Source organism: Rattus norvegicus, chromosome 17, assembly GCF_021556685.1.
Source record: "Rattus norvegicus strain SHRSP/BbbUtx chromosome 17, alternate assembly SHRSP_T2T, whole genome shotgun sequence".
Taxonomy (NCBI): domain Eukaryota; kingdom Metazoa; phylum Chordata; class Mammalia; order Rodentia; family Muridae; genus Rattus; species Rattus norvegicus.
This window is the reverse complement of record NC_141550.1, coordinates 74,065,907-74,093,808: the sequence shown is the minus strand read 5'-3', so window position 1 is coordinate 74,093,808 and position 27,902 is coordinate 74,065,907. Positions and strand designations below refer to the sequence as shown.

Sequence of the window (27,902 nt, the reverse complement as noted above, 5' to 3'; positions counted from 1 at the left end):
AGGTCTACATCCTAAGGAGATGCTTCACTTTGGAGCATTGCCGAGGAGACAGGAAGTGGGGTCCAAAGTCAGGCATGAGGGGTATCCATCCTCAAAATCCCAAAGCCCAATGCCTCTCTACTTACCTATTAACAGCTCCAAGTTTGTAATATGAAGTCAGACTACAGAGCTGAAGTTGGCAGATCAGGAAGAACCTAGGCATTACATTTTGAAACGCAGACAGAACAGGAAGTTGGGCTCAGAAGCTTTGTGGGGGATGGTAACTTGAAGGGGTAATGGTAAAGTATCTAAGGCAATGGCCCTCCACCTTCCTAACACTGCGACCTTCGTGTTGTGGTGAACCCCAGCCATAAAATTATTTTTGTTACCACTTCATAACTGAAATGGGACGCTGTTGTGAATCTCGATGTAAATATCCAATATGCAGAATATATGATATGCAACCCCATTGAAAGGGTTTTTAACCCCCCGCCCCCAAAAAGGTTGTGACCCACAGGTTGAGTACCACTGGTCTAAGAGAAGGTAAATTTGTTTGATGCAGCAAGAAGCAGGGTGAGATTCCTAATAACTCGAATGTTAGGAAAGTTAGGACTTTACTATTAGAGACTGACCTTTGTCTGGGTGACATAGGTACCTGAGATCAAAGCAACAGACTCTTCTCTCTCCCCCATGGTGAATCCCAGATGGCTATGTACCCTAGGGATGTTACCCTCACACTTTAACTCTAATGTTTTTTTCCTGAGGAGTTTTTGATGTGTGTGTGTGTTTGTGTGTGTGTTTGTGTGTGTGTGTTTGTGTGTGTGTTTGTGTGTGTGTGTTTGTGTGTGTGTGTTTGTGTGTGTTTGTGTGTGTGTATGTATGTGTGTGTGGGTGTGTTTGTGTGTGTGTTTGTGTGTGTGTGTTTGTGTGTGTGTGTTTGTGTGTGTGTGTTTGTGTGTGTGTGTTTGTGTGTGTGTTTGTGTGTGTGTGTTTGTGTGTGTTTGTGTGTGTGTATGTATGTGTGTGTGGGTGTGTTTGTGTGTGTGTGTAGCGTATGCACATGTGTATGGTTTATGCACATGCATGTGTATGTGTATGCAGATGCGTACAGGCTCATACATACATGTGAAGGCCAGAGGAGAACTTTGGTGTCCTCTGTCATTCTCTGTCCTCTTTCCTTGAAACAGGGCCTCTCACTGAGTCTGGAGCTAGGCAAACCCCAGCAATCCTCCTGTCTCTGCCCACCACCACCTCTCTAGTACTGGCCTGGCTTCCTACATAGGTGCTAGGGATTTAAACTCAGGTTCTTGCGCTTGTACCACAAGTACTCAACTCCACTTGGGTATTTCCTTGGCCCTTTATCTTATTTTTATCTTCAAGAATGTATTTGTACTAAATGAATCAAATCAAAGCCGAGACCTGAAGTTTTGCAAGGATGGCGTTATACATACTTGGAGTAATTTACTCTTCAGCACACATACCTGTAGCAAACTGCTAATTACCCTCCAAACAGCCGTCTAGGGGTGAATTCATTCATTCGAGATTAATTAAGCACCTTCTAGATGCATACATATCACACGTACCAAGTACCCTAAGGAAGGCATATATATTTCCATGTATAAAGGTTTACCTTTCTCATGAGGACGCTACCCAGAATCTCATCAAGATGCCACAAAATAGTATTTCTGAGACTTTCTGCAGTTCTGATACTTTAACAAGACCAGAGAGAAGTGAGTATGCTGCCATTTTCCTTGCCACAAAACATAGATGGTGGGAAAGGTGGCCAGGAATATATACATCAAACAACAATGGGGCTGGTTCCATCGGATTTTAAGGAATTGAATGCTTTTAGAAAAGAAGGAAGGAAGGAAGGAAGGAAGGAAGGAAGGAAGGAAGGAAGGAAGGAAAGCTGTCATTACACCAAATGCCCAGGCCCCTGAACATGTGAGATGTCCTGATATATGATTCAGATCTTGCCCCATCAAACACGGCAACAACGGAGTAAGTGCCCCGTGGGAATGGGAGAAGCAGCAGAACCCAGTCATTGGCCTCTGGAAACATGGCAGGAAGAGCCTTTCTTCAGACCCAGGCACCAGGCTTGCCCAGACAGCACTCTTATCTCCTGACCAGGATCCTTGGATTTAGCATGCCATTAATGCAGGCCTGGCAGTGCACCCTGCAGTCTCGCCACTCAGGAGCTGAAGCAGTAGCATCACCAAGTTAAAAGCCAACCTGGGCTATAGCGTGAGTGCACGATCAGCCTGGGCAACTTCGTGAGACCTTGTCACGATATAAAAGGTAGGGAAAAGGCCAACAGTATAGCTTAGCGGTAGAGGCTTGCCTGGTGTGCTCTAAGTCCAGTGGCCTATGTACTCCAGCAAAACTAGACATAAGCCGAATTCACTTTTACTGCCCTAAACAGTTGGATTGTTTCCCCTAGGAAGTTGACTTGGTTGCTACCTCCCTCCAAAGAGCGCTGCTGTTGACATCAGAACAATGGTGGGTGTCCGGGCTCTGCTATTATTTGTAGGGGCTTGTGGATCAAACCATTGAAGATTTTTAACATTGGCCTGGGAGATGACTCACCGCATTGCATGCTTACCACACCAACATGCAGAGTTCTAGCCCCAGGACCCATGTAACAATTAAAAAGGCACGTGTAGCATGTGTACTTAGCATCTCAGCACTGGGGAGGTGGAACAAGGGACCCCCGGGACATCTTGGCCAGCCATCTTAGCCAAATAAAGAAGGTACAGACCCCTGAAAGCCTGTCTCAGAAAATAAGGGGGGTACGTGTCCTGAGGAACCACACCCAAGGATGACCTCTGGCCTCCACACCCACAAACCTGTGCACATGCGCTCTCCCTCTCCCTCTCTCCCTCTCTCTGGCTCTCTCGTTCTTGCTCTCCCTCCGCCCTCTTGATCTCTCTCTCATGAGTGCTTTCTGAGTGTATGTACATGCATGCTCTGTGTGTGTGTGTGTGTGTGTGTGTGTGTGTGTGTGTACACATTTGGACACACACACACTTTTTCATATTCGCACATGAGAGTGTGGTGGGTAAAACCGTGATAAGGAAGAAAGCGTAGGCCTCTGTGAAAAGAGCATGAGCTGCGGGGTTTGGGTGCAGACGTCCACCTCAGTCCTGCCTTTCATTGGCAGGGCTCTGAAGTCCCCTTGCTTCTTTGCTCAGTATAATTAAGGAAACATTAGTGTGCAAAGGGGCAGCAGGGTAGAAGCTAGCTACTCTACAGGACAGAACCCTGCAGAGGACTGGGAGGCCCAAAGCACTCCACCGAGTCAGAGCCTGAACCTGGATGGAGCTTACGAGAACCTTCCACATCAATTTCCTTGTTACTAGATCAAGATGACGTCATCCGTCCTTCAACCTCTGGCAGCAGCCTTCGCCCCGCAGTACAATACAGATACGTGATGAGGGGCATGGCTGCCGTAGATAAAAAGTGGTTTTCATGTTATTTGATTTACATTTTATTCAATTTCTGTATTATTTCTTAATATCTGTATACTCTGTGCCTTGTATGGAAGTCTACCCGGTTAAAAACTGCAGTCCCTTCTCTGTATGCCCTTTACCGTGTGCAGGTTTGTATGATACTGCATCCTAAACTTGTGTGTCAAGCCGGGTTGGTGAACATTAGAGCACTTTCCCGCAAGGCCCCGGGTGCCATCTACAGCCGAAAGGGAGAAATGAAAAGATAAAGAGAAGGAAGGGAGGAATACCAAAAGGAGGGAAGTATGGAGGGAAAGAAAACGGAAACAGGAAGGAAGGGAGAGGGAAAGCAGGAAACAGAGAAGGAAGAAACAAGGAGAGGAGTGAAGAGGTTGATACCCACTTTTCATGATTTATTGTTGCAATGTACACACTGGGGCTGGAGGGGGCGCTGAAGAGGTTGATAGCTACTTTTCTTGATTTATTGGTGCAATGTACACACTGGGGCTGGAGGGGGCGCTGAAGAGGTTGATAGCTACTTTTCTTGATTTATTGGTGCAATGTACACACTGGGGCTGGAGAGGGCACAGCCGTTAAGAGTACTGGATGTTCTTCCAGAGAGCTGGGTTTTCATTCCCAGAATGCACATGGCACTCACAACTGTCTGTTGTAACGCCAGTTCCAGGGGATCCATCAACCTCCTCTGGCCTCTGCTGGGAAGGGTACACACACACACACACACACACACACACAGAGAGAGAGAGAGAGAGAGAGAGAGAGAGAGAGAGAGAGAGAGAGAGAGAGAGAGAGAGAGAGACATATACACAGCACACAGGCATGCATGGAGGCAAAAACCAATACACATACAATTTGTTCTTATAAATTAACCTTTAAAAAAAAAAGATGAGAAAATAATATAAGAAAAACCCATCTTCAAGAACAGTTGTCATGAGTCAGCAGAATTCACTCACAAACTAATTAGGAATAAATGGAAAACGTTACACACACAACCCACAAGCGAATTAAAAACCGACTGGAATAAATTAAACATGAACTTTGAGACTCCGTCTCTCCGATCTCCTTCAAAAGCCTTTGCTAAATTAAATCACAAATGCTTCTCAAGGAACAGCGATCTGTGAATTCTGTATTTTTCCTCAAAAGAAGCAAGTCTGGAAAACTGTCTGGGGCTGACTTACCAGGCTTTGCCAATCTTTGCTTTTTAAAATATCAATTAGTAATAAAGAAAGTAAAAAACATTCTACCTGGGCTGGAGAGATGGCTCAGTGGTTAAGAGCACTGACTGCTCTTCCAGAGGTCCCGAGTTCAAATCCCAGCAACCACATGGTGGCTCACAACCATCTATAATAGGATCTGATGCCCTCTTCTGGTGTGTCTGTACCCTGTACTCACACAATAAGATAAATAAATACATATTACAAAAAAATATAAATATAATAAAATAATATATATATATATTATAATATAAATATATAAATAAAATACAAAAAAAAAAACTACCTGATTTGGAAAAATAATACTCTGCTTCCTTGATTTTAATTTTTTAAATTGAAGTCCTGTTTAAATGTTATTTCATTTTCTTTACTGGGGCACATACATACCAGAGTGAACACGTGAGCTCTTGCCTGTCTCTTACTGAAGTAGCGTCTCTTCTGACGTTCTACATACGTATGTGAGCTTCCAGGAATTCTGTCTCTGCCTCTCATCTCACTGTGGAATTTCAGCTCACTGCATTTGGCTTTTTTCTTTTTTTTTTTTTTTTTTTTTTTTTGGTTCTTTTTTTCGGAGCTGGGGACCGAACCCAGGGCCTTGCGCTTCCTAGGTAAGCGCTCTACCACTGAGCTAAATCCCCAGCCCCTGGCTTTTTTCTTTTAATGTGGGTTCTGGACATTAACTCAGTTACTAGCTTAGGCATGACCTGCTTTCCAAACCCAGGTTCCTTGATTGTAATAGATCATGAATACAGGCATGCTACCACAGCCCTTTCCACCTCAGTACTCAGGAGGCTAAAGCAGGAGAGTCAGCAAGTTCGAAGCCAGCCTGAGCTATAGCATGAGTTCAAGGCCAGCCCAGGCAACTTTATGAGACCATGTATCAAAACAAAAATGAGGCAAGGGTTAGCATTGTAGCTTAGAGGTAGAGTGCTTGCCCAGCATGGATGGGGCCCTAGTGCCATACCTGGTCCACAGGTAAAAATGATAATGTGCTAAGCATTCCAATGTCCTTGATCTGTCGTCCATTAAATCATTTCGAACAGCTGGGCATGGCTCCAAACGTAGTTTGACAAGATGCACCTCATACCATGAGGTCTTTGCTTGCTTTTAATTTTTATAAACTAGTTTTCATTAGACAGTAAAGTGAATTACGATCTGGTCTCATTTGCGTCTCCTATGATTTAAGGCAACGTTAATTAATGAAAGGCCCATCAATGTTAAAGTCTGAAATTGTACTTTAAGTGTTAACAAGGCTGGAGAGATGGCTCAGTGGTTAAGAGTGCTGGCTACTTTTCCAGAAGACACAGGTTCAAATGCCAGCATTTGATGGCTTACATGGTGGGTAACCACTGTCTGTAACTCCAGTTCCAAGCAGTCTGACGCCCCCTTCTGGCCTCCACAGGCATTGCATTGCACACACACACACACACACACACACACACACACACACACACAGTGTTAACAACAAACACAGACCTCAAGAACTGTTTTAATCCTACAAGCACAGTTCTGAGACCTTCCCAGGGGTGCATTTGAATGACAGTCACTGGGAGTGTTAGAGCATCTATGACGCATGCCATCCCCCTCACCACCACCACCACCATGTAATGGGTAAATGCTAATTTTCAAAAACGAACACTCACACACCTGGTCTGAGCTACGTCAACACTGTCAGCATAGTTCCTCGGAAAATTCTCTTCCCTGAGAGAGAATAATAATAAAAAACAAAAGTAAAATGAAAAAAGAAAACGAGCTTCACTTTCTATTTTAGAACACACAGCACTGCCCTTCCAGTTACAGCTTCAAGGCAGGAGACACTATCTTTGGAAAAGTCTCTAACATGGCTTGGTGGCCTTGGGCCACCTCCTTGCCTCCAAATGCACAAGGAAGAGAATAGTGCTTTGTAGATAGGTTTGAAACATTTGGGGGGGAAAATATCACAGGAACAGCAAGATCATTACTTGAAGTAAGAGGAGAAGTCTTCTTTACCCCCAGAGGGTGTCATTCTGTCCACGATCTAAAAGCAAGATCTGACATTGCAGAGTGTTAGGGCCCAGGCTTGTCACTCCGGCTTGCCTCATCTGAAGCTGTCTTCAATCTAGACACCCTCTGGTTGAGTCGGAAGCTCTGGTCATCATCACATCTCTATAGCAAAGAAAGGAACGATAAAAGATCACGTGTAAATGACACCCTTGTCCCTGTGCTGGGCCAGACTGAACGCTGGCCGATCCTGACCGATGAGCCTCTCTTCCTTAAGTGCAAGGATAGAATGTTGCAGAAAGGGTGACTCACTTGAATGTTTATCGGGCAGTGCCCACCGCCTCGGTCTCTGATGTCACAAAACTGTGATTCAGCAGGTAGATTCTCAGTCGCTTTATCAAGTTTGGTAGTTTTAAAGTCAATTCATGGTAAACTTACGTGCTCCGAGAGTTTGGCTAAAGTGTTTTGCCCGGTGTCACAGTGGATAATGGGGAAATTAATCACAGATATGCAGGACTTCCTTGGCATGTGAAAAACAAACAACAGAAACCAGGGCGCTAGACGGCCGGAACTCTGGCTTATTTCTTCACTGCAATGTATAAAACCATGGTAGAAGTGAAAATGTAGGATTCCCGGGCCAGCCACAGCTAAGAATTCTCTGTGGATTTGTATAGTTTGGTTTGGTCTAATTTTGTTTTGTTTTTTTAGAGTCTCAGTAGCCCGAACTCTGGCCTCGATCTTGAGATTGGCCGAGAAACGTCTAGTCCTCCTGCCTTTACCTCCCAAGTGCTTAGATTCCCGAACAGCTGGCTCATAGGAAACTAGAAATGGAATCCAGGGCTTTGTGCACACTATGCAAGCTCCATACCGGATGAACTACCTGCCAGCCCGTTTCACTTGCTGCCGGGGGTGGGGGGGTGCGGATAGTAGCTGGCCTGCTCTCTGAATGGAATGCCCACAGCTCTGTCCATTGGCTGTCAATGGCTGCATCCCATTGGATAGATGCCTCCTATTCTCCGGTGTCCGCCATTTTGAAAGCAGAACATCGTCACATGTGTTTAACCTGTGATACTCTGAAAAGACTGCTATCGACTTACATCTTATTTTAGTCAGAGCTTAGGTCCTGATTTCATTTCTTCTTTGGATATCGAAAATGTTATACGTAAATTTGATTACATCATTAGATTTTTCGCATCTTGATTGCATGCATCCATTCCTCCCACCTCCAGATCTCCCCAAAACATCTCCCTCCCAACTTTGTGTCTCCCCCTTCTATAATTTTTAATTATCAGAAAGTAAGCAAAATTTTACAAAAAGACAAAACCCCCCCAAAAAATTTTATTATCTGAGCTTCCTAGCCTTTGAAGGAAAATGATACCTGGGGGGTAAAATAACTATAATTATTTGCTTTTTGTTGCCACGTTGTTTTTCTGGTGAAAGAGTTGGCGTTCCTGATGTCGTTAACGTGACACTTGTCAAGTTACTCGTGCATTTTCAAAGTTAATTGTTCTTGCTTTGATAAGATCGCCAGCCTTTTTTCTTTGGTGCTGTGAAATTCTCATTTATCCCAAGGGCTTGACAACTATTCCTTCGGCTGTTTCTTTCATTGTTTATTTACTTGGAAGATGTGAGCAAGCCCGTGTGCATCCAACAGCTTTTGCTTCTATGGTTCCAATCTCCTTTCGGCTGCTGCTAGAAAGTTCCCAGAATGCCCCATGCCTCCTCTAAGAATCAACTTGAGTTTGGAATATTCATATTTTTCCCACAGTTCCAGGCCCTGTACCTTCTCTAAATAATATGTCTGAAAGTAACACAGACCTGTGGTATTTATGCAATTGCTTTTGTTAGATCAACGCTTCAACGGGTCTTTTGTCATCTGTCCTTTGTACTGTAAATATAGATTGGCATTTTAAGGATGTTTATCCTTTTAGAACTTTCAGTTCCCAATTCCCTTTAAAAGGACTGTAGCATTTGTCTTACTTTGATGCGAAACAATCTTAAACCGAGGTGTTATGTGTGTGACAGTCGTCTGTAGCCCAGGCTGTCTCAGACCCTTGGGATGACTTGAACTTCTGGTTCTCCTGTCTCCATCTCCAGAGTGCTGTGGTCTTAAGTGTTTGTCAACACACATCTGGCTTCTTCCCTGCTTGTCTTGAACCCAGGGCTTCATTTGTGAGAGGCGAACACTGTACCCCATCTCCAGCCCTCCAAATATTTTTCAAAGATGGCATTTTATGTCCAACCAATTACTCTACTACTTTATGTCGGGCCATATTTTCTCTTGAGCACCTTCAATGTAATAAGATCATTCAATGACTTAGATGAGCTTCAAGAGACCCCATCTTACTGGCATACCAAGTCTGTCTCCATCAGATATGCCAATCGCTCCGTGGATTTATCAATGAGTCAACTTCATGCTGAATCTTCGTCATTGATACCGACATGGATTGTCGTAGAAGGCCTTAAAGTCATGGTAGCCTTCGTTACCTAGCCTTGTAAGTGCTGAGATGACACAGTGTGCTACACTCAATGTTGCATATCAGTGATAATTTGATAATTTTAAATAGTCAACACAGGGGACATTTTCTCATCAAACCCCTGTGTCAGATAACTGACCTTCTAGGTGAGAATCCAACCTGTTCCTGGGACATTCGTCCTCAGTGTGTGAACCTGTGAGGATTACATTTAATAACTGTAATAATAGATATGAAGACATCTGGCATTTATTGAGCGCTTACGAGGTATCACTCCATGCTCTGGGCACATAATGTATTTGAGCTCATTTACTCTTCATAGCTGCCTATAAAGTTGGCATTATTAATGTCCGCATTTTATATAGACATGGGATCGGAGGATCCCAGAGGAGTAAGGAACCCACTGAAGGTCAGGCCACAAGGCAGCCAGAATGTAGCTGCACTGCCTCTCCTCAGAGACTAAACGCACCATGGAAACCCCTTTTAAAATTCATGAAAGGAGTTTGAGTGGCACTTTGATTGCAAAGGAAAATAATTGGTTAGTTAACGCAAGAAGACCCCACGGGACAATTAAGCCAGTAAACACAACTGAGCCCAAGCCCCCGTTGCAAGGTACCAACCAACATCTAGAAATTCAGACTGGTTATTTCTGACTCTCGCTAGTAAATCTACAAAGGCAGTGAGTTCTACTAATGGAAGTGTACAGCGGAAATAGAACAGGGCAGGATAGATGAGCTTACTGGTTTGCAAAGACCCATTTCTCGGGGATTGGGGATTTAGCTCAGTGGTAGAGTGCTTGCCTAGCAAGCGCAAGGTCCTGGGTTCGGTCCTCAGCTCCGGGGGGGGGGGGGGGGGGGAGTCATTTCTCTCTCTTCCTTCCTTGCATGTGCACGCGTGCACGCACACACACACAAAGGATTTTCTGTGGGATCTTTTGTGGTATATATTTACAAAAGAAGAGAAATAAGCCTTGCTTTGTAGGACATAACAATTTGTAGTCAGATAAATTAAAAGTAAAAGGAAGGGCGTGGTGAGGTAGCCGAGCCCCGTAATTCCAGCACTCGGAAACGGTGACAGGAAGATACTGAGTGGGAAGGCAGCCTGCACCACATAGTAAGAGTAAGACCTGTTTCAAAGAAACGATGAGTTAATCCTAAATTTCTCCAATCTCCTACAATACCAGAACTTCTAAACGTTGATTGATCAACACCAATACGAGGTTTAGAAGCACACCCGGAATTTCGGACTTAACCTCGGAAGACAGCATGGAGCTGTTAACATTTCGCCATAGCCTCACCCCTCCACATCGTTCCACTCAACCACAGGCTCCTCTCCGGCGTACGCTGGGGCAGCCCTGACTCTGAGGTCCTCAGTGAAACACGAAGCCCCTCCCCTTTCCCACCTCAGAGCTGCGAACATGGAAGGGGTAGCTCTCACTTAATAATTCTCACATAAAACCTTTCTACTCTCCCATCCTGCCAGCCCATGGAAGAATTCATGTAAACATCCCGTTCTGGGACTCCGGGGACCCTAAACACCTGCATCCCACCCATAGCCAAGCTCTGCCAACATACCCAAGAGCTGCTGGAACAGAGGAAGCCCCGCCCTTTGTCCCATTTTCCGGAAGCATGGTGGTCCTTAAGGAAGCTAGCTGGACACCCAAAAGAAGGTTCCTCTCTTCCCTTAATTACACATCAAGTATGCTTGGGGGGTTTTTTGTTTGTTATTTTTTGTGGGGGAGGGCAGTCATATCGCCTGGGAGTTTACAAGCTTGGATCCGCCCACCGTATGCAGATTATCTATGCATGTTGCGTAGATCCTAGTACAATGTGCTGAATGGACACTCTCTACTAACTTCATTTTTTTCCCCAAGGAAAGGAAAAATTATATAAAATTATGTGGTGTTTAGTCAAGGTTCTCCCAGAAGCCCTGGGCTGGTAGGGCTTCATCATATAATTGGGTAGCAGCAGGCTGGCCTGAGCTCAGATATTAGAACTCCTAGCGTTCTACCTCAAGCGTTCATGAGTGCTAAAGGCCGGGCAGAGTTGCAGCATCTCAGTCCCCACCCCATTTCAACTTCATCTCCTGCCCGCCGGGAAAGACCCTTCGTACTAAGGTATAGCAAGGGCCATGTAAAGTGGACCCAGCCCCAATTCAGTCTCACGGAGCTCCTTTGTGTTTCTCTCTCGTGGCTGGGGAGCAGAGCCAAGGGAACAGCCTAGAGATGAAAATCCAGTTCTGTTTTCCCCCTTCTTTCTTTTTTTTTTTTTTTTTTTTTTTTTTTTGGCTAGTTTACTTATTTATTTATTTATTTATTTTATTAACTTGAGTATTTCTTATTTACATTTCGAATGTTATTCCCTTTCCCGGTTTCCGGGCAAACATCCCCCTAATCCCTCCCCCTCCCCTTCTTTATGGGTGTTCCCCTCCCCCCTTGCCGCCCTCCCCCCAACAATCACGTTCACTGGGGGTTTAGCCTTAGCAGGACCAAGGGCTTCCCCTTCCACTGGTGCTCTTACTAGGATATTCATTGCTACCTATGAGGTCAGAGTCCAGGGTCAGTCCATGTATAGTCTTTAGGTAGTTCCCCCTTCTTTCAAGAGCCGAGGCGGGGCTGTTCATTCTTTCTTAAAAAAAAAAAAAAGTATTTCTTTATGTTTGCTTGTTGGTATTACCTGGTATTACCTGATCTCACCCATTCTCTTACCGTGACTACAGCTACTGCTTCCTCGGTGCATCTGAGGCGCTAGCTTCAAGTTCGCTTTCTACAAATAACCCTCTCGTTTCACACTCACAACAGTGCTGGGAGGCACAAGGGTCAGCGGCCCTGATTTCAGAAGGGAAATGAAGCCCGAGAGAGGTTAGCGAACTCCCCCCTGTAAAGAGGGGTGATTTGGAAATCAGCTCTAAGGCATGACAAAACCCATGTTCTGTCAGTTACCCTGAGCCTCTTCCTCCTGGATCACTCTATCTACCTCAGTCTGCGCTTCTCCCGCTGGCAGAATTCACAGCAACTCTGAAGGGGTCAGGACAGCTAGAACTCACTGTCTGAGCCCTCCCGCCCTGGCCACTGATGAAAGTTCTTTTTATGTATATGTCAGTCATGGGATTAACCTTTTTAGAGCTATCTATGCTCAAAAATGGGATCCCTGAACTCCAAACCACATGTAGTTCTTTTTTTTTTTAAGATTTATTTATTTATTTATTATATATAAGTACACAGTAGACACACCAGAAGAAGGCATCAGATCTCATTACAGGTGGTTGTGAGCCACCATGTGTTTGCTGGGGTTTGAACTCAGGACCCCTGGAAGGGCAGTCTGTGTTCTTAACGGCTGAGCCATCTCTCCAGACCCCTACATGTAGTTAGTTCTAATGTAGTTCTTACCGGCTTTGAATTCACTCTGTAATCCAAGCTGTTTTCTGGGATCCCCTGCCTCAGCCTCCCAAGTGCTGAAATTACAGGTATGTGTCGCTATGCTGGGATCCAAAGTTCTGTCTTCTGAGTACTAGCACAAACTCAAAAACCAGCGACAAGAAGCACATAGCCCAGAGGCCTTGACTGAACTGATTTGGCTGATCCTTACTCAGATCTGGTTCTCCAGGGATCTGGTGGTGCTGGGGAAGCTCACGATTGCTTATAGTAGGCTGTCAAGGCCAGGTTCAACCACCATTCAAAACTCGATGTCAAAAAAGAAAAGACACAGAGATAGACTAGAGAAACAAAACAGAGTTTGCTCAAGACAAGTCAGGTCCAGATGACCTTCAGGGTTGCTACAGAAAGCCCTGCTAACTGGACAAGTCCAGACTGAGCCGGGTTGAGTGATCCAAGACAGTGATAGGCGCTCCTTTAGACCCCCAACTTTCACAGAGCCCCTGACATAAGAATAATATGTGGGGGTTGGGGATTTAGCTCAGTGGTAGAGTGCTTGCCTAGGAAGTGCAAGGCCCTGGGTTCGGTCCCCAGCTCCGAAAAAAAGAACCACACACAAAAAAAAAAAAAAAGAATAATATGTGGAGTCTGTGAGGTGGTATAGCCGGACTTTCTGCACCCACCAGCAGTGTAAATAATGACACAGAGACTAATTTTTATTATTGCTTAAGCCTCAGCTTAAACTACCTCCCAGCTAGCTCACCTCGCATAATGATCCTAGCTCACAACCCACCATGTGGTTAGTTCTTTACTTCTCTCTCAGACCCAGTATGCCCAACCACGTCCACATCCCACAGGAAAATTTTCCCGCCTCTGCTTCTTCTCCCAGAGACCCTCCCACAGACCAGAAGTCCTGCCTTTCTTTTCCTGCCATTGGCCAGCAACTCTTTAGTAAGCCAATCAGAGAGTGAGAAAGGTACATGCTTATAAAATACTGAGGCAGGCGAAAAGCCTTACGAATGTGAATGAACCGTCTCTGTATTTTTACCGATGGTCTTACTGATTGCTTTTATGTGTGGTGGGTGTGTATGTGTGAGTATACGGACGCATAAATGAGGCCAGGAGTCAGCCCCCTGTGTCATCCCTGAGGCTCTGTCCACCTTGCTTTTTGAGACAGGTCTGTCACTAGGACCTGGGGCTCAGCAAATAAGCTAGACTGGCTGACCAAGAAAGCCCAGCAATCCACGTCTCCACTTCCTCGGTATTGGTACCACACATACATACCACCATGGCTGGATCTTTTACATGGGTGCTGGCATTTGAACTGAGGTCAGTGTGCTTGTAAGGCAAGGACTTTACCAACTGAGCCATATCCCCCATCAGGTAATTTTAGTCATCCATATGAAAGGAAGATGTCAGTGTTGTGGCATATTCAAGGCCAGTAGAGTTTTGAGTGAACTCTCCTGGTAAAGATTGGAAGTTGTTCAAATATTAATCATGGGGGTGGGGGGGGGAATAGAACCAGCTGAATACGGGAGCCTCCAGATGAGAGCAATGGCCACTCGTAAGTCATGAAATGTCAGGGCTAAATTCCAGTGATTCGGCTGACAATTCTGGCTTGTGCACAAAAAGATATGTGTGTGCAGTGTGTGTGTAACATGTGTGTGTAATGTGTGTGTAATGTGTGTGTGATGTGTATGCAGTGTGTGTGTAGTGTGTGTGTAATGTGTGTAGTGTGTGTGTAGTGTGTGTAGTATGTATGTTAGTGTGTGTGGTGTGTGTGTGTGTATAGTGTGTGTGTGTACTGTATAGTGTGTGTAGTGTATAGTGTGTGTAGTATATAGTGTGTGTGTAGTGTATGTGTAGTGTGTAGTGTATGTGTAGTGTGTAGTGTGTGTGTGTAGTGTATAGTGTGTGTAGTGTATAGTGTGTGTGTAGAATGTAGTGTGTGTGTGTAGTGTATGTATCGTGTCTGTAGTGTGTGTATGTAATGTGTGTGTAGTGTGTGTGTAGTGTGTGTGTAGTGTGCGTGTGTAATGTATGTGTGGTGTGTGTGTAGTGTGTGTAGTATGTGTGTTTATGTGTGTGTATGTGTTTGTAGTGTGTGTGTGTGTGTGTGTGTGTGTGTGTGTGTGTGTGCTGTAGCTCAGATAGTTAAATCTAGAAATTACATCTGTGTCAACTTTGGAAGAAGCAGGTAGATGCTTAGCTTTACTTGAATTATCGAGTTAATTGCCATGATATTTAGCTTTTCTTGTTCTGGGAAATGTGGCTTCGGTGCAGCTGGTAGGAACTGAATGTCACCACGAGGCCAGAACACTTTGAACCATTACCTTGTCTGCCTTAACACCCCTGATTAGCCTCAACTCCAGACATAAAGTTAATTCCGTGTTTTAAAAAGTCACTCAGATGTGGTTAAGTGCAAATTCGTGCACAAAACTCACTGTCTCCACACTTCATGGGTTAGTAACTCTGTGACTCTTAAAAACTCTTAAGCATTCAGGGCGTTCAGAGAACTGTGACTATTTTTCTTGAAGAAATGGTGTGTCACATTGTTGGTGGAACGTGAACTGGTAGGAATATGAGACCGCTGATATTTGATACTGTCACCCATGACCTGAGAATTACCCAGGCTTTCTGTTGATTACTTCTTGTGAGCATTGTATATTTCTAATGTGGGGCAGAGTATCCTACACTAGGAGCTACGTGCTCAAAAACTATGGCCACCTTTGGCAAGAGTGACGTATGGATATGAGGGTAATATGCAAAATGGATGACAAGGCTGAGGACTCTTTAATGGAAGACTTGGGCTATCACCCTTACGATATACACAGTGGTTGTTGGTTGAGCGTCATATAACATGGAGGGCCCCCCTCCTGGACGAAGAGAAGCAGACACCATCCTATGCATGGTCTATTCGAGCATCTGCTAAGGGCTCCACACTGTCCATCGATTACCAGTAAAATCCAACCCATCAGCTGGATCACAGCACACAAGGCACTTAGTGTGTTACCCATTCTCCCCCCGGGATTCCCCACATATCCTGGGGTCCAAAAATACAGTTCAAGTATTTTGACAGTCTTTTCATGAGTAATTTTATGGTAGAATTGTTTCCTCCAAAATTATCTAATCCCTTTACAAAGTCAACTTTCTTTTCTTTCCTTCCTTTCTTTCTGTGCTAAAAATTGGTGTTGGTTGTTTTTCCCTTAGGAAAATCTCTTTTTCGTGATGGAGTATCTCAATGGAGGAGACTTAATGTACCACATCCAAAGTTGCCACAAATTTGATCTTTCCAGAGCCACGTAAGAGTCCTACTTGGGATTTGGGACATTCTGTGTTCTTTGCTTTATACACACCTACAGGTCGTTTTTCTCAGATGGTCCTTTTTATTTACTTTTAATCTCTCTCTCTCTCTCTCTCTCTCTCTCTCTCTCTCTCTCTCTCTGTGTGTGTGTGTGTGTGTGTGTATGTGTCTCTGTCTGGCTGTGTCTGGCTGTCTATATCTGTGTGTGCCTGTGTATGTCTCTGTGTATCTTGTGTGTGTATTTATGTGTATCTATGTGTGTGTCTCTGTGCGTCTGTGCATGTCTGTGTGTATGTCTCTGTGTGTGTCTGTGTGTGTGTGTGCATGTCTGTGTGTATGTCTATGTGTGTCTCTCTGTGTGTATGTCTATGTGTGTCTCTGTGTGTGTGTGTTTATATGTATTTATGTGTGTGTCTCTGTGCGCCTGTGCATGTGTGTGTGTGTGTGTGTGTGTGTGTGTGTGTGTGTGTGTGTGCTTGAATGTGTGTATGCAGTGCCCTTAGAGTGCAGAAGAAGGAACTGGAACTACAGGCAGTTGTGAACATGGGTGTTGGGATTTGAACCTGGATCCTCTGGAAGAGTACCAGGTACTCTTAACCACACAGCCACACTCTTCAGGCCCCTCCTGTTATTTTTCTTACCTTCTTTCTTGGCATGTGTAAGTCCCTGCACCAGGTAAACACTTGGGAAGAGTGTCAAACAAGCCAAGATTTCTCCATTTTGTGAAACTGAAAGCCACCCCTTGTTTCATGTGCGAAAAAGGATTACTTCAGTCCATTGAGAAGCCCCTCGGTCCTGCAAGCTGCAACTCTTTGAGCACAGACGCAACTATGCATTCTTTGAGCACAGATGCAAATGTTTCCTTTGGAAAGAGACGTGAAAAGGAACGTGGATATTCCAGGTGGTCCTGAGGGTGGGACTAAGCTGCAGCCTGTCATGGGGAAGCTCAGTGCAAAGATATAAAGCATTTAGCCCTTCCTGTATTTGAGAATAAATCCTCACCTTCTCTAGCATCGAGTAACCAGAGACGCAAGAAAAATAAAGCCAGCTGTTTCTCTGGTAGGACCATGGCTGGGTCCCACAGCTCACCTCCAGGCATTGTTCTTCCCTTAGCCGTGGGTCCTGCTTCCCTCCTGACAAACCCACGGCGGCATACAAGTAAAAGTAAACGAGCATGGGGATGCCTCAGGAACTGAGTCCCATCCCAGACTCCACAGGTTATCTTCTGATCTCCACAAATGCATAATGGTATTAAATAAATAAATAAATAAATAAATAAATAAATAAATAAATAAATAAATAAATAAATGTATGTTGTTTTCAAGGATAACTATATACTAGCTTTTTTTTTTTTTTGCTTGATGCCCAGCCATTTATCATGTACTTCTTTGTTAGTACTTTGTGTGATTTAGATTGGACTGGACTGAAAGATGGACTTGGTCCACCGGCTGCTGCAAAAACCCAGCAATGTGGCTATTTTATCAGGTCTCCAAGGGAGCACTGGCCACTCCCATTGTCTTCAGGCACCTTCAGCCAAGCACCTGAGATTACCTTTATCAGGTTTCCGCAGCATTGCACAGAAATCGCTAGGCACTGCACACTGGCACATGAGTAAATGTGTGTGTGTGTGTGTGTGTGTGTGTGTGTGTGTGTGTGTGGCTGGCTGGCTGGCTGGCTGGCTGGCTGTGTCTGGCTGTCTATATCTGTGTGTGCCTGTGTATGTCTCTGTGTATCGTGTGTGTGTATTTATGTGTATCTATGTGTGTGTCTCTGTGCGTCTGTGCATGTCTGTGTGTATGTCTCTGTGTGTGTCTGTGTGTGTGTGTGTGCATGTCTGTGTGTATGTCTATGTGTGTCTCTCTGTGTGTATGTCTATGTGTGCCTGTGTGTGTGTGTTTATATGTATTTATGTGTGTGTCTCTGTGCGCCTGTGCATGTCTGTGTGTGTGTGAGTGTGTGTGTGTGTGTGTGAGTGTGTGTGTGTGTGTGTTAGAAATGAACCATTCTGACCCTGAGGGTTCTATAAAGCATGAAGCTATCTTGAACATCTGCTGCCTGCCTATTGTGTCCTAAATGCTTTCCAGGAGTTCCATGCATCCTTGGTCCTGGCATATTTCACTTCCGGGAAACTCTGCCCTGTGTCTGACTTAATCCTACTAGAGAGACATAAACTCATTTCCTTTAAGCCTGTCACCACTAGAGATGAGGCCATCTTATCTTCTATCTTCTAATATCCTTCTCTTCACCTCTCAGGCTTAGTTCTGGCCGGTGCTTAACATCATTAGTATGAAAACATCCTAGCCAGATATGTTGGGAATGGCCAGGCACAGTGCTTCGGGCTCCGGGCAGAATTCAAAATGAAAGGGCAAGTTATTTTCCTATGACACTGTGCTATTTATTCCACTTCACGTTTGCATGGGTTTTAGGATAATACAGGCAAAAGATGAGCAAACATCTCAGAAGATGTTAACTGAAGACACCAGCTCTTATTGTACGATCTCTGTGGTGCTTGTGCCTTTGTGTTCATTGTAGAGTGGACAGCATTGACTTTATTGGAATTAAGCCAAAGTGTGCATGTGCGTGTGTGTGTACCATTTAGTTGAATTCACGTAAACTATCACAAGGTTTGGGGGTTTTATTCTGCTGTTCCTATCCTCATGCTATGTCATGGCTGTCTTCCTTACAGGTTTTATGCTGCTGAGATCATCCTTGGTCTACAGTTCCTTCATTCCAAAGGAATTGTCTACAGGTAAACCATGCTCTGTCTGACTTTTGCTTCACCACCCAGTTAGTTTAAGCACTGCAGTTGAATGATGTGAAAATGTCCAGGGAGAAAATTCTCGGCCCAGAATCCTTCCCACTGTGACATTCTACTCCCAGAAGCCACATGGGTCTGGTCTCGTGTCCTCCTTTCTTCTGGTCCTTATTCTTATCCTTCCTGTAGCTTTCGTCTCCTCCTCCAGCCACTACTCACCTCTGCCAACCTTATTCTGCTTTCTCTGTCATGTGTCCCCTTTGTACCTCTTGGTTTTGTTTTAGGTCACCTAGACATACTTAGGGAATGTTTCCTCTTGTGTGGGAGAAGGAATCTCTTTCTGGAAAGTCCACATAACATCCCTAAAAGCTCATGACTGAAACCTAGAGAGGCACACCGACCACCTCCACTGCCCTCCTCATGAATTCACATCTTCTCCCCTGCCCAGTATTATTTTGCTCTCTACTCTCAGAGGGATGCTACTACATTTCAGCCCCACTTCCCCAAACACAGTTGACTGCATTTCACAGAAAACCCTCAAAAGTTAGATATCTGCCTTCCAGACTCGCTATAGATGAAGGAGGGATGGGAGCAGGGAGGAAAAGGCTCTGTGAAGGAGTTGGCTAAATGGCCAAAACCCAACAAGAGTCTTTTCTTGAACAGTCATGACCTGGAGTCACCATTAGAAGTTCCATTGTCTTGTGCTTGGCTTTCTGAGGACAGCAGGCAATATATAGATCCCTGCTCAACACAGAAGCTTTGGTGTTTGTGGAGTATGGTCCCGCTATCTGGGAAAAAAAAAATTACATAATGAGGAATAAGTACCCATTTCCAGATGTGTCCTGATGAGGGTGCTCTCTCTGTGCAGCATGCCAAAACTGCTGACCTAGGCATGTTTGGGGAAGCCAGTCTCCTTCAGTACACTCCTTAAGGATACACTTACTTTTTAAGTTTTGTGTGTGTGTGTGTGTGTGTGTGTGTGTGTGTGTGTGTGTGTGTGAATATGAGCATATATGCAATGGGGTAGGCACCATTGATTACTCTGCAACCAGCATCCTGAAAACCAGTGAATGCCCACTGATGTATAGCTCCTGGGTGAAGATCATAATGGACAGAAAATATGTAGGATCCCCAACTCTAAGACACAGAAGTAAAGCCACCTTTAGATTCTTTTTCTTTAAGATTTTTTTTTGTTGTTTTTAGAATTTCATGGAAAGATAGAGGCAGTGCATTCTAAAACTTCCAGATAAATATGATGCCAGTTTTAAAAGGAGAGGGAAGAGAAGACCTTGTCAGAACTGAGAGCACCCCCAACAAAAACATCTTATTTTCTGGTAGTTTTTTGTTTTTAAATGGGGAAGATTATTTTCAAATAGAGAGTGACCTGAGGAGAAGCCCACTTACACATGCACACACACACACACTCACACACACTCACTCACACACACTCACTCACATACACACTCACACACACACTCACTCACACACTCACCCTCCCCCCACACACACACTCACACACACTCACTCACACACACACTTACCCTCCACACACACACTCACACTCACTCACACACACATACTTACCCTCCCCACACACACACATACTCACTCATTCACACACACACCCTCCCCCCACACACACACACTCACTCACACACACACTCACACACACACTCACTCACACACACACTTAGCCTACACACACACACTCACACACACACTCACACACATACACAATTAGCCTACACACACTCACACACACTCACACACACACTCACTCACACACTCACACACACTCACACACACACTCACACACACTCACTCACACACAAACATACTTAGCCTACACACACACACACTCACTCACACACACTCACACACACATACACACACTCACACACATACACACACTCACTCACACACACACTCACACACATACACACACTCACTCACTCACACACACACACTCACTCACTCACACACACACTCACTCACACACTCACACACACACACACACACACACAAAGGAAAGGGCCCGTTAGCTCTTAGAGCCGTTTACCACCTCCTGTGGAGCAAAGCTAGATGGACCGGTCCAGAGCCCGTGGTTGGACATCACTGAATGATGAGATGAGCCAGGGAGAAGCAGGCAGATGCTTATCTATCGGCATCATCAGCACCATCTAGTGGGGCCTCTAATGGAAGCAGCAGCTTCTTAAAAGATGCTATCGTCCTCGTTTGGATGTAATATAAAATCAACGACTCAGAAAACAGACAGGCACAGAAAGAAAAGACGCCCTCCTCAGCTCTGAGAACATCTGAGCTGAAGAGGTGTTGACTGTATTTAGGAATGATAACCTGGACCTCACCTGCACACCCGAGACCACTTCCAACTGCTTTCACATGGCCTGTCTCCGTGGATTCCACGGGAGATAATCGAGAGGCATCACGGGCCTTGATTATTGGTTAGTAATGAGGCTCAGCAGGGCAAGGAACATGGTTGAGAAGGTCCAACATGAAACCAACTGTGGCTTGGCTTCCAAACAGAAGACCTTCTCCAGCATCTTCTCCAGCACTGAGCATGGGCCGAAGGGATCCACTTGATTTTCTGTCTCACCTGATGCAAAAGTGTCACAGAGACAAACAGTGGTCTTGGACACTCAAGCACCTTTCTTGAGTCCTGATGACCCACGGTCAAGAGTGAGTTGAATGGCTTGCCTCAGAATGATCTGGATCTTTGGGTTCTAAAGCATCTCTAGTTGGCTCCAGAGAACCTGGCTTATCTCTGCCTTACTTCCGTGGAGATCTAGTTTTGAAGAAAAAAAACACAAACCGTTCTGGACCTTTCCATTCCAACCTAGATCTCTCAGATCCTCTCTCCCACAACCCCAAAGACATCTGCACTGCTTTAAAAAAGAGAGTGGCCTGGAAATTTGACATGAAGTTTGCTTTTCCTAGCCAGGGGCACAGAGAACATTTATTTTTAGGTCAGTTAAAATGCACCCTTGTATAATTTCATGAGACCAGTTTGATGAGAAAGACCAGGTGGTCTCTGCATAAAAGACAAGAGAGAAGACAAGGTTTCCACCCCAGGCCACTGACTGGCTACGTGGTCTGGATAAACAGACATCATCTGTGAGGAACTTTTGTCTTAGTAAAAAAAAATACATTAATAACAACTTGATGGGGTTGAGGGACTGGTTCACGGGGTAGAGGGAGTGCTTACTGTTCAAGCTCACAAGCCTGGGTTCAAATCCCCGACAGCCCCACAAAATAGCCAAGTATGACAGTCTGCATTTGTAATCCCAGTGGCGGAGGGAGAGGGGACAGGAGGGTTGCTGGGGTTGCTGGTTGCCGGCCTTTCTTTAAGTCCAGCAGGAAAGCCTGTCTGAGGAGGGAAAGTGGAGAGAGATAGAACAGGATATCTCCTGTCTTCCCCTCTCCTCCACACATGTACATAGAAGTGTGAGCACTCGTGTTCACATATGCCTGCATGCCACACTGTACACCACACACGCTCACACCTGTACACACAGGAATGACTTGATATCGGAGAATCCAATGATGAGATAAATGTATATACATGCAAAAGCGGAAGTGTTGGATACTGTGTTCGTTGTCCTTCCGGCCTTTTCTAAAGCCTCCCAGCGAGATGTTCACTCCTTAGACATGGCTCCATCATCTTCAGCCAAACTGTAGAACAATATAAACGTATCTATAAATGACAAGAGTACAGCATAGCATACAGACAGACTAAACAAACCCGAACTGTTAACATAGGCATTTAGTTTAGCCCGAAACTGAACTGAACTGAACGGGATAAAATTGGTATGCTGTGCGCTTAGCTCCTGTGGAAGATCAGGAGGCAGAAGACAAGCTTTCTCCAACAAGAAGAATTAGGTTTGCCAAGCATCTTGGGTCCTGACCGTGAAAGCGTGGGCAGGAACAGAGAGAAACAGACACTCGCATGAGTCTGAGCCTTGTCTAGGGATTCCCAGTCACGCTGAAACTGGTGGTGACCTGTGGGTAGTAGATGACTAACCTGACCCAAATGGAGGACATCAACTGCAGGGGCATCTGCCCACATCTCAGCTGTGGAAGCGTAGCTGGATCCCGCTCTGTTTCTCTAGAGAACTTATTCTCACAAGAACCGGAACCAGCAGTTAGAGCAGGTACTCAGCGTCCTTCACAGCTAATAACCATTGGTTGGTGGTTCATCAATTCCATATACACTATACTGAGTGTTTAATGTGAGCTGTGCTGTTGTCTGAACAGCCGCTGGGACAGTGACACGGGACATTGATATACATACTTGCTCTTTGGCTGGGAGTATCCACACAGGACATTGATGAACCCACTTCCCCGCTGAGATGTCCACATAGGAAGTGTGGACAGAGCCCCTAAGTCGCAACGAGTATTCAGAATGTATGGAAGATATGAGAATCTCTTTCGCTGTCTGGCCCAAGCCAGATATCCAGGACAGCAAGGGCCTCCAGAGAAGCCCTGAGCATGAGCCTCTGATATGCGGAGGTGGGGCAGTGAGCAACGAAGGACATCTGTGCATGGTCCAAGGGATCGGGTGACCTCAATGCTTTCCTCTCATGCTCCCCCGTCCGGCTGTGCCGACACAGCTACCGTACCCCCGTGAGAATTTCCCTCTAACAAACTGTGTTAACTCAAGCGAGATTTCACTGTGCTTCTGTTTTTCAGGGACCTGAAGCTAGATAATATCCTGTTAGACAGAGATGGCCATATCAAAATAGCAGACTTTGGGATGTGCAAAGAGAATATGCTGGGAGATGCGAAGACAAATACTTTCTGTGGGACGCCTGACTACATCGCTCCGGAGGTAAGGACGCACTGCCTGGGTGGCCCTTTCAAAGCCTGGTGTGCAGAAGCCAAGGGCTTTCTCCCCGAAGGTTCCATATTCATTTCGGTCCTGGAGTATTTACAAATGGGTCTTTTGAGTTTTATAGAAAACGATACCTATAATAACATCTTTCCGTGTCTAAACGCCATTTGAGTCATGGTTCTGAACAACCTCAGCCTTAAACATTGCCTGCTCAGATCCAACAGAAGAACGACCTAGCAAAGAACCAGGTAGACTCAGAAACCCACCTAGATCAGGGTTAGATGTGGGGTCAGAAAACCTCAATGAGAGGGAAAGGTGGAAGGGTTGTCAGCACCTCCCAGACCCCATTTCCAAAGGAGGGTAGATTCTTCCCTACAACGAGTGTAACTCTGTGTCATGGTGTTTTTGCAGATATTAAAGGAAGGAGCATCTACATGTCCATTATTGTATATAACCAACCATTGCTGAGAAAAAAAAAAATGGAGCTTCTAAAAATTAAGCCTCAGTTTAACCCTACCAAAACAGTAACAGTAAATGTCATAGTTAGGGTTTTACTGCTGTGAACAGACACCATGACCAAAGCAACTCTTATGAGGACAACATTTCCTTGGGGCTGCCTGACAGGTTTTCAGTCCATTATCATCAAGGCAGCACCATGGCAGCATCCAGGCAGGCATGGTGCAGGAGGAGCTGAGAGTTCTACATCTTCATCTGAAGGCTGCTAGGGGAAGGCTGACTTCCAAGTAGCTAGAGTGAGGGCCTTAAGCCCACACCCACAGTGACACACCTACTCCAACAGGGCCACACCTTTCCTAACAGTGCCACTCCCTGGGCCAATCATATACAAATCATCACAGTAAATAATATTCTCAGTAATCTGAGGACCAGCATTTTCTCAGGAGGTGCCTGTCCTTTCAGCTAAACTCACTTTCCCTTTGGGGGAATCCTCCAGCTGCCCACCCCAGGGAGATTAGTGACTCCCTTACCATGAGACCCTTCTCAAAGCATGAACTGTCTGCTCACGTTGCCCTTATCTGATCTGTGTCTTTCAATCACCTGCATAGCTGCTCGTTTGCTCTGAAGCCTGGTACTGTGGCTCACTTCTTAAAGTTGCTTTTATTTTTGAAATATAAAATATATTTTTAAAGTGTAGGTCTGTGAGAAGTTCCAAAGGTAGCTCAGAAAAACACCCGCACCCTCCACCCAGGCTCCTCCATTGGTTACCACTTGAATAGCTCAGAAGTCAGAGAGAAGGCACAGTGAGTAAGACCTCTTCCTGTGCGAATGTATAGGGACCTGGGTTCAAATTTTCCAGCGCCCACTTAAAAAGCCAGGCATGAGAGATGGCTCAGTGGTCAAGAACACTGATTGCTCTTCCAGAGGTCCTGAGTTCAATTCCCAGCAACCACATGGTGGCTCACAGCCATCTGTGATGAGATCCGATGCTCTCTTACAGTGTGCTTATATATAATAAATAAATAAATCTTTAAAACTCTGGCAGGTAAGGACAGAAGAATCATGAGGGTTTCCTGACCATAAGCCTAAATCCAAATTCAGTGAGAGCCCTGAGAGACCCAAGACAGGGAGTTAGACACCAGGACACTCACTGTCTGACGTCACGACTACACACACCCACACATGCATTTGCACACAAAGTATATTAGTTGTGTTTCTGTGGCTGTGATAAAACACCATGACCAAGGCAACTTATAGAAGAAAGGGTTTGCTTGGTAGAGGGATAAGAGTGCATCACCTCACAGGGAGAAGTTTGGCAGCAGGCAGGCATGGTGTCTAGAGTAGCAGCTGAGACCTCATGTCTTAAGCCACAAGCAGGAAGACCTGGGAATGGTGAGAGACACTGAAACTTCAAAACCCGCCCCCCAGTGACACACTTCCTTCAGGAAAGCCACGCCTCCTAAGCCTTACCATACAGTGCCACCAAAGTATCCCACTCTGAGGGACATCTCACCCGTTCCCCAGTCCCCCTCATGGGAACTACTCACAGATGATTTTCCCTTTCACAGACAAGAACTCAGTGAGGGGACTGGCACAGCAAAGTGAGACAAATTAGCTTTTTAAAGGTGAATGAATGAATGAATGACCTCTGATTTTCCAGGTAAAATAGTGTCAGCATCAGATCCCTGTAACCTGTCCAACCTTGGAGCTAAAGAACCATGTTGCTTCCCCTGTGTTACCGTGGCTTTAATTTTAATTTGACCTCACTGAAAGGTGCAGATAGCCACTGTTCTTCAAGAAATTTGTGGGCGTTTTAACTGTCTGGTTCAGGTCATTTCTAGGATACCTTCCTGACATTAGAGCCTGCATCTGACCACAGATCCCAGCTGTAGGTACAATAAACCGCCTTCAGTCTGAGGGGAAGCCATGTGTAGGAGACCTCAGAGCAGAGACTGTTCAGCACGAACCCCTTTCAGGGTGATCTGAAACTGGCTTGACTTAGCTCAGATGCATCATGTAGTCTCAGCAAAGGTCTCCCGTGTCTTCCTCTTGGTCCACACACACGGCCTCCACACCCGTGCCCGTTCCCGGACTCCACCAAACATCCATTGCATGAGCTGCCTCTAATTCTTTTTCCTCTGCCTCAGGATATGTAAATAACTTTGTGTCTGTTCTTGTCCATCCTGTCTGCAAAGTCTTGGGTTTTGTTTTTTCTCAGCAAGGATTCCCTTCCTGGTTCTATTTCCTTTTGCAACTTCTAGAACTTAGCTTTGGTAACCTGCTGCTTTCTTTTGCAACACTCCCCTCTTTCTCTTTGAAGCACACTTGTCTCCCTGTGGCTCCATGCTGCTTTTTATTGGCTCTCTCTCTCTCTCTCTCTCTCTCTCTCTCTCTCTCTCTCTCTCTCCCCCTCTCCCTCCCCCTCTCCCTTTCCCTCCCCCTCTCCCTCTCCCTCTCCCTCTCTCTCCCCCTCTCCCTCTCCCTCTCTCTCCCTTCCTTCCTCCCCCACTCTCTCTCTTCCCCTCTGTCTGTCTGTCTGCCTCTCTCTCTCTCCCTCTCCCTCCCCCTCTCCCTCTCCCTCTCTCTCCCCCTCTCCCTCTCTCTCTCCCTCTCTCTCCCTTCCTTCCTCCCCCACTCTCTCTCTTCCCCTCTGTCTGTCTGTCTGTCTGCCTCTCTCTCTCTCTCTCTCTCACACACACACACACACACACACACATCTTTTTACGTATACATACATATGTGAAGGGGAGGGTGTCTATGAATGTATGTAGTGGTACCCAAAGAGGCAAGAAGAGGGTGACAGATCCCCTGGAGCTGAACGACAGGTGATCGTGAGCAGCCCAACATTGGTACCGGAAATGGAACTCCAGGACTCTGCGAGAGCAGCATTTGTTTTTACTGCTCAGCAACCCCCCCAGCCCCTTCCTGGGTATTCTTTAAGGAGTAGCTTTATCTATGACAATGGTTTTAGCTCCAGAACAGGCACAGCCAGCCCAAACTTTGTCTTGCTTCAGACCTATATACATCCCAGGCTTACGTACATCACAGGCCCTTCAAACATCACGGTCTGCAAACTCTCTTTCACTGGTGAACCTTCCCTCTCTCTTTTCCTTGATAACATCTTTCATGACTAACCAGGAAACCATCTACCAGTTGCCTCAAAAAAAAAAATTGAAATACAATATTCAAGTGTTCTTCTCCATCCCCAAATCCAGCCAAACGCCAAAGCTTTCTCAAGTGGGATCTCTCACTTCTTGGATCCTGAGACTGAGTCAGACTTGCCCCTTGTTCTTTGCACCCTTTAATTGGCCCCCAAAGATGACCAGTTCTTCCCCATCCTTTCTGGGCATCACTCTAGGAAATCTGTCTCCTCTTGCCCTGAATCCCAGGCATGGCGATCCCCTTCCTCATGGCTTCTCTCCATCCTGGGGATCAAACTCGGGTCCTCAAACTCGTCAGCAAGCTCCTCTCCCCGTCCCCAGCCGTCTCAGCAGCCCTATAGTCTCAAACTCTTGAATCTGTTCCTTTGTCAGTTACGTAAGCACTCTGAAGATGCGTGTATGTGTTTACATCACACATGCGTCTCATCCATTGCCACCGATTAACATGGCCTATGAGTCAAAGAACATGCCTAAAATGTTTAAGAGCAAATTGAACTGAGAATGAAATTAAGAAAACTGGCACCAAATAGCTTAATTTTGTTCTATTTTATTAATAGTAGAAAGTAAGAATGTGTCATTTAGGGGCTGGAGAGATGGCTCAGTGGTTAAGTGCACTGACTGCTTTTCCAGAGGTCCTGAGTTCAAATCCCAGCGACTACATGGTGGCTCACAACCATCTGTAATGGAATCTGATGCCCTCTTCTGGTGTGTCTGAAGACAGCTGCAGTGTACTTAAATTTAATAAATAAATCTTTAAAAAAAGAATGTGTCATTAGAATTAGGAGATCAAATAATAGCTTTTTGAAACTTGTTTCTTTGCTGGGCAGTGGTGGCATACACCCTATATTTCTTTTATTATTGAGATTTAATATTTAATATAATTACATCATCCC

At 45.3% G+C, this 27,902-nt stretch overlaps 1 protein-coding gene across 10 annotated transcripts in view; it reads left to right on the top strand.

Annotated features, from left to right (window-relative positions):
- The window catches only part of Prkcq (protein kinase C, theta), a 132,268-nt gene that overhangs the window by 89,132 nt on the left and 15,234 nt on the right, over positions 1 to 27,902 (top strand). For 6 of the 10 annotated variants that reach the window (XR_015641010.1, XR_015641007.1, NM_001276721.1 and 3 more), the window contains 3 exon segments: positions 15,695 to 15,786; positions 18,475 to 18,537; positions 23,251 to 23,389. Coding sequence is in view for 6 of the 10 variants with exons in the window: in NM_001276721.1 (NP_001263650.1) it covers positions 15,695 to 15,786; positions 18,475 to 18,537; positions 23,251 to 23,389 (294 nt within the window). In the remaining 4 variants the exon portion in view is untranslated. 10 annotated transcript variants of the gene reach the window in all.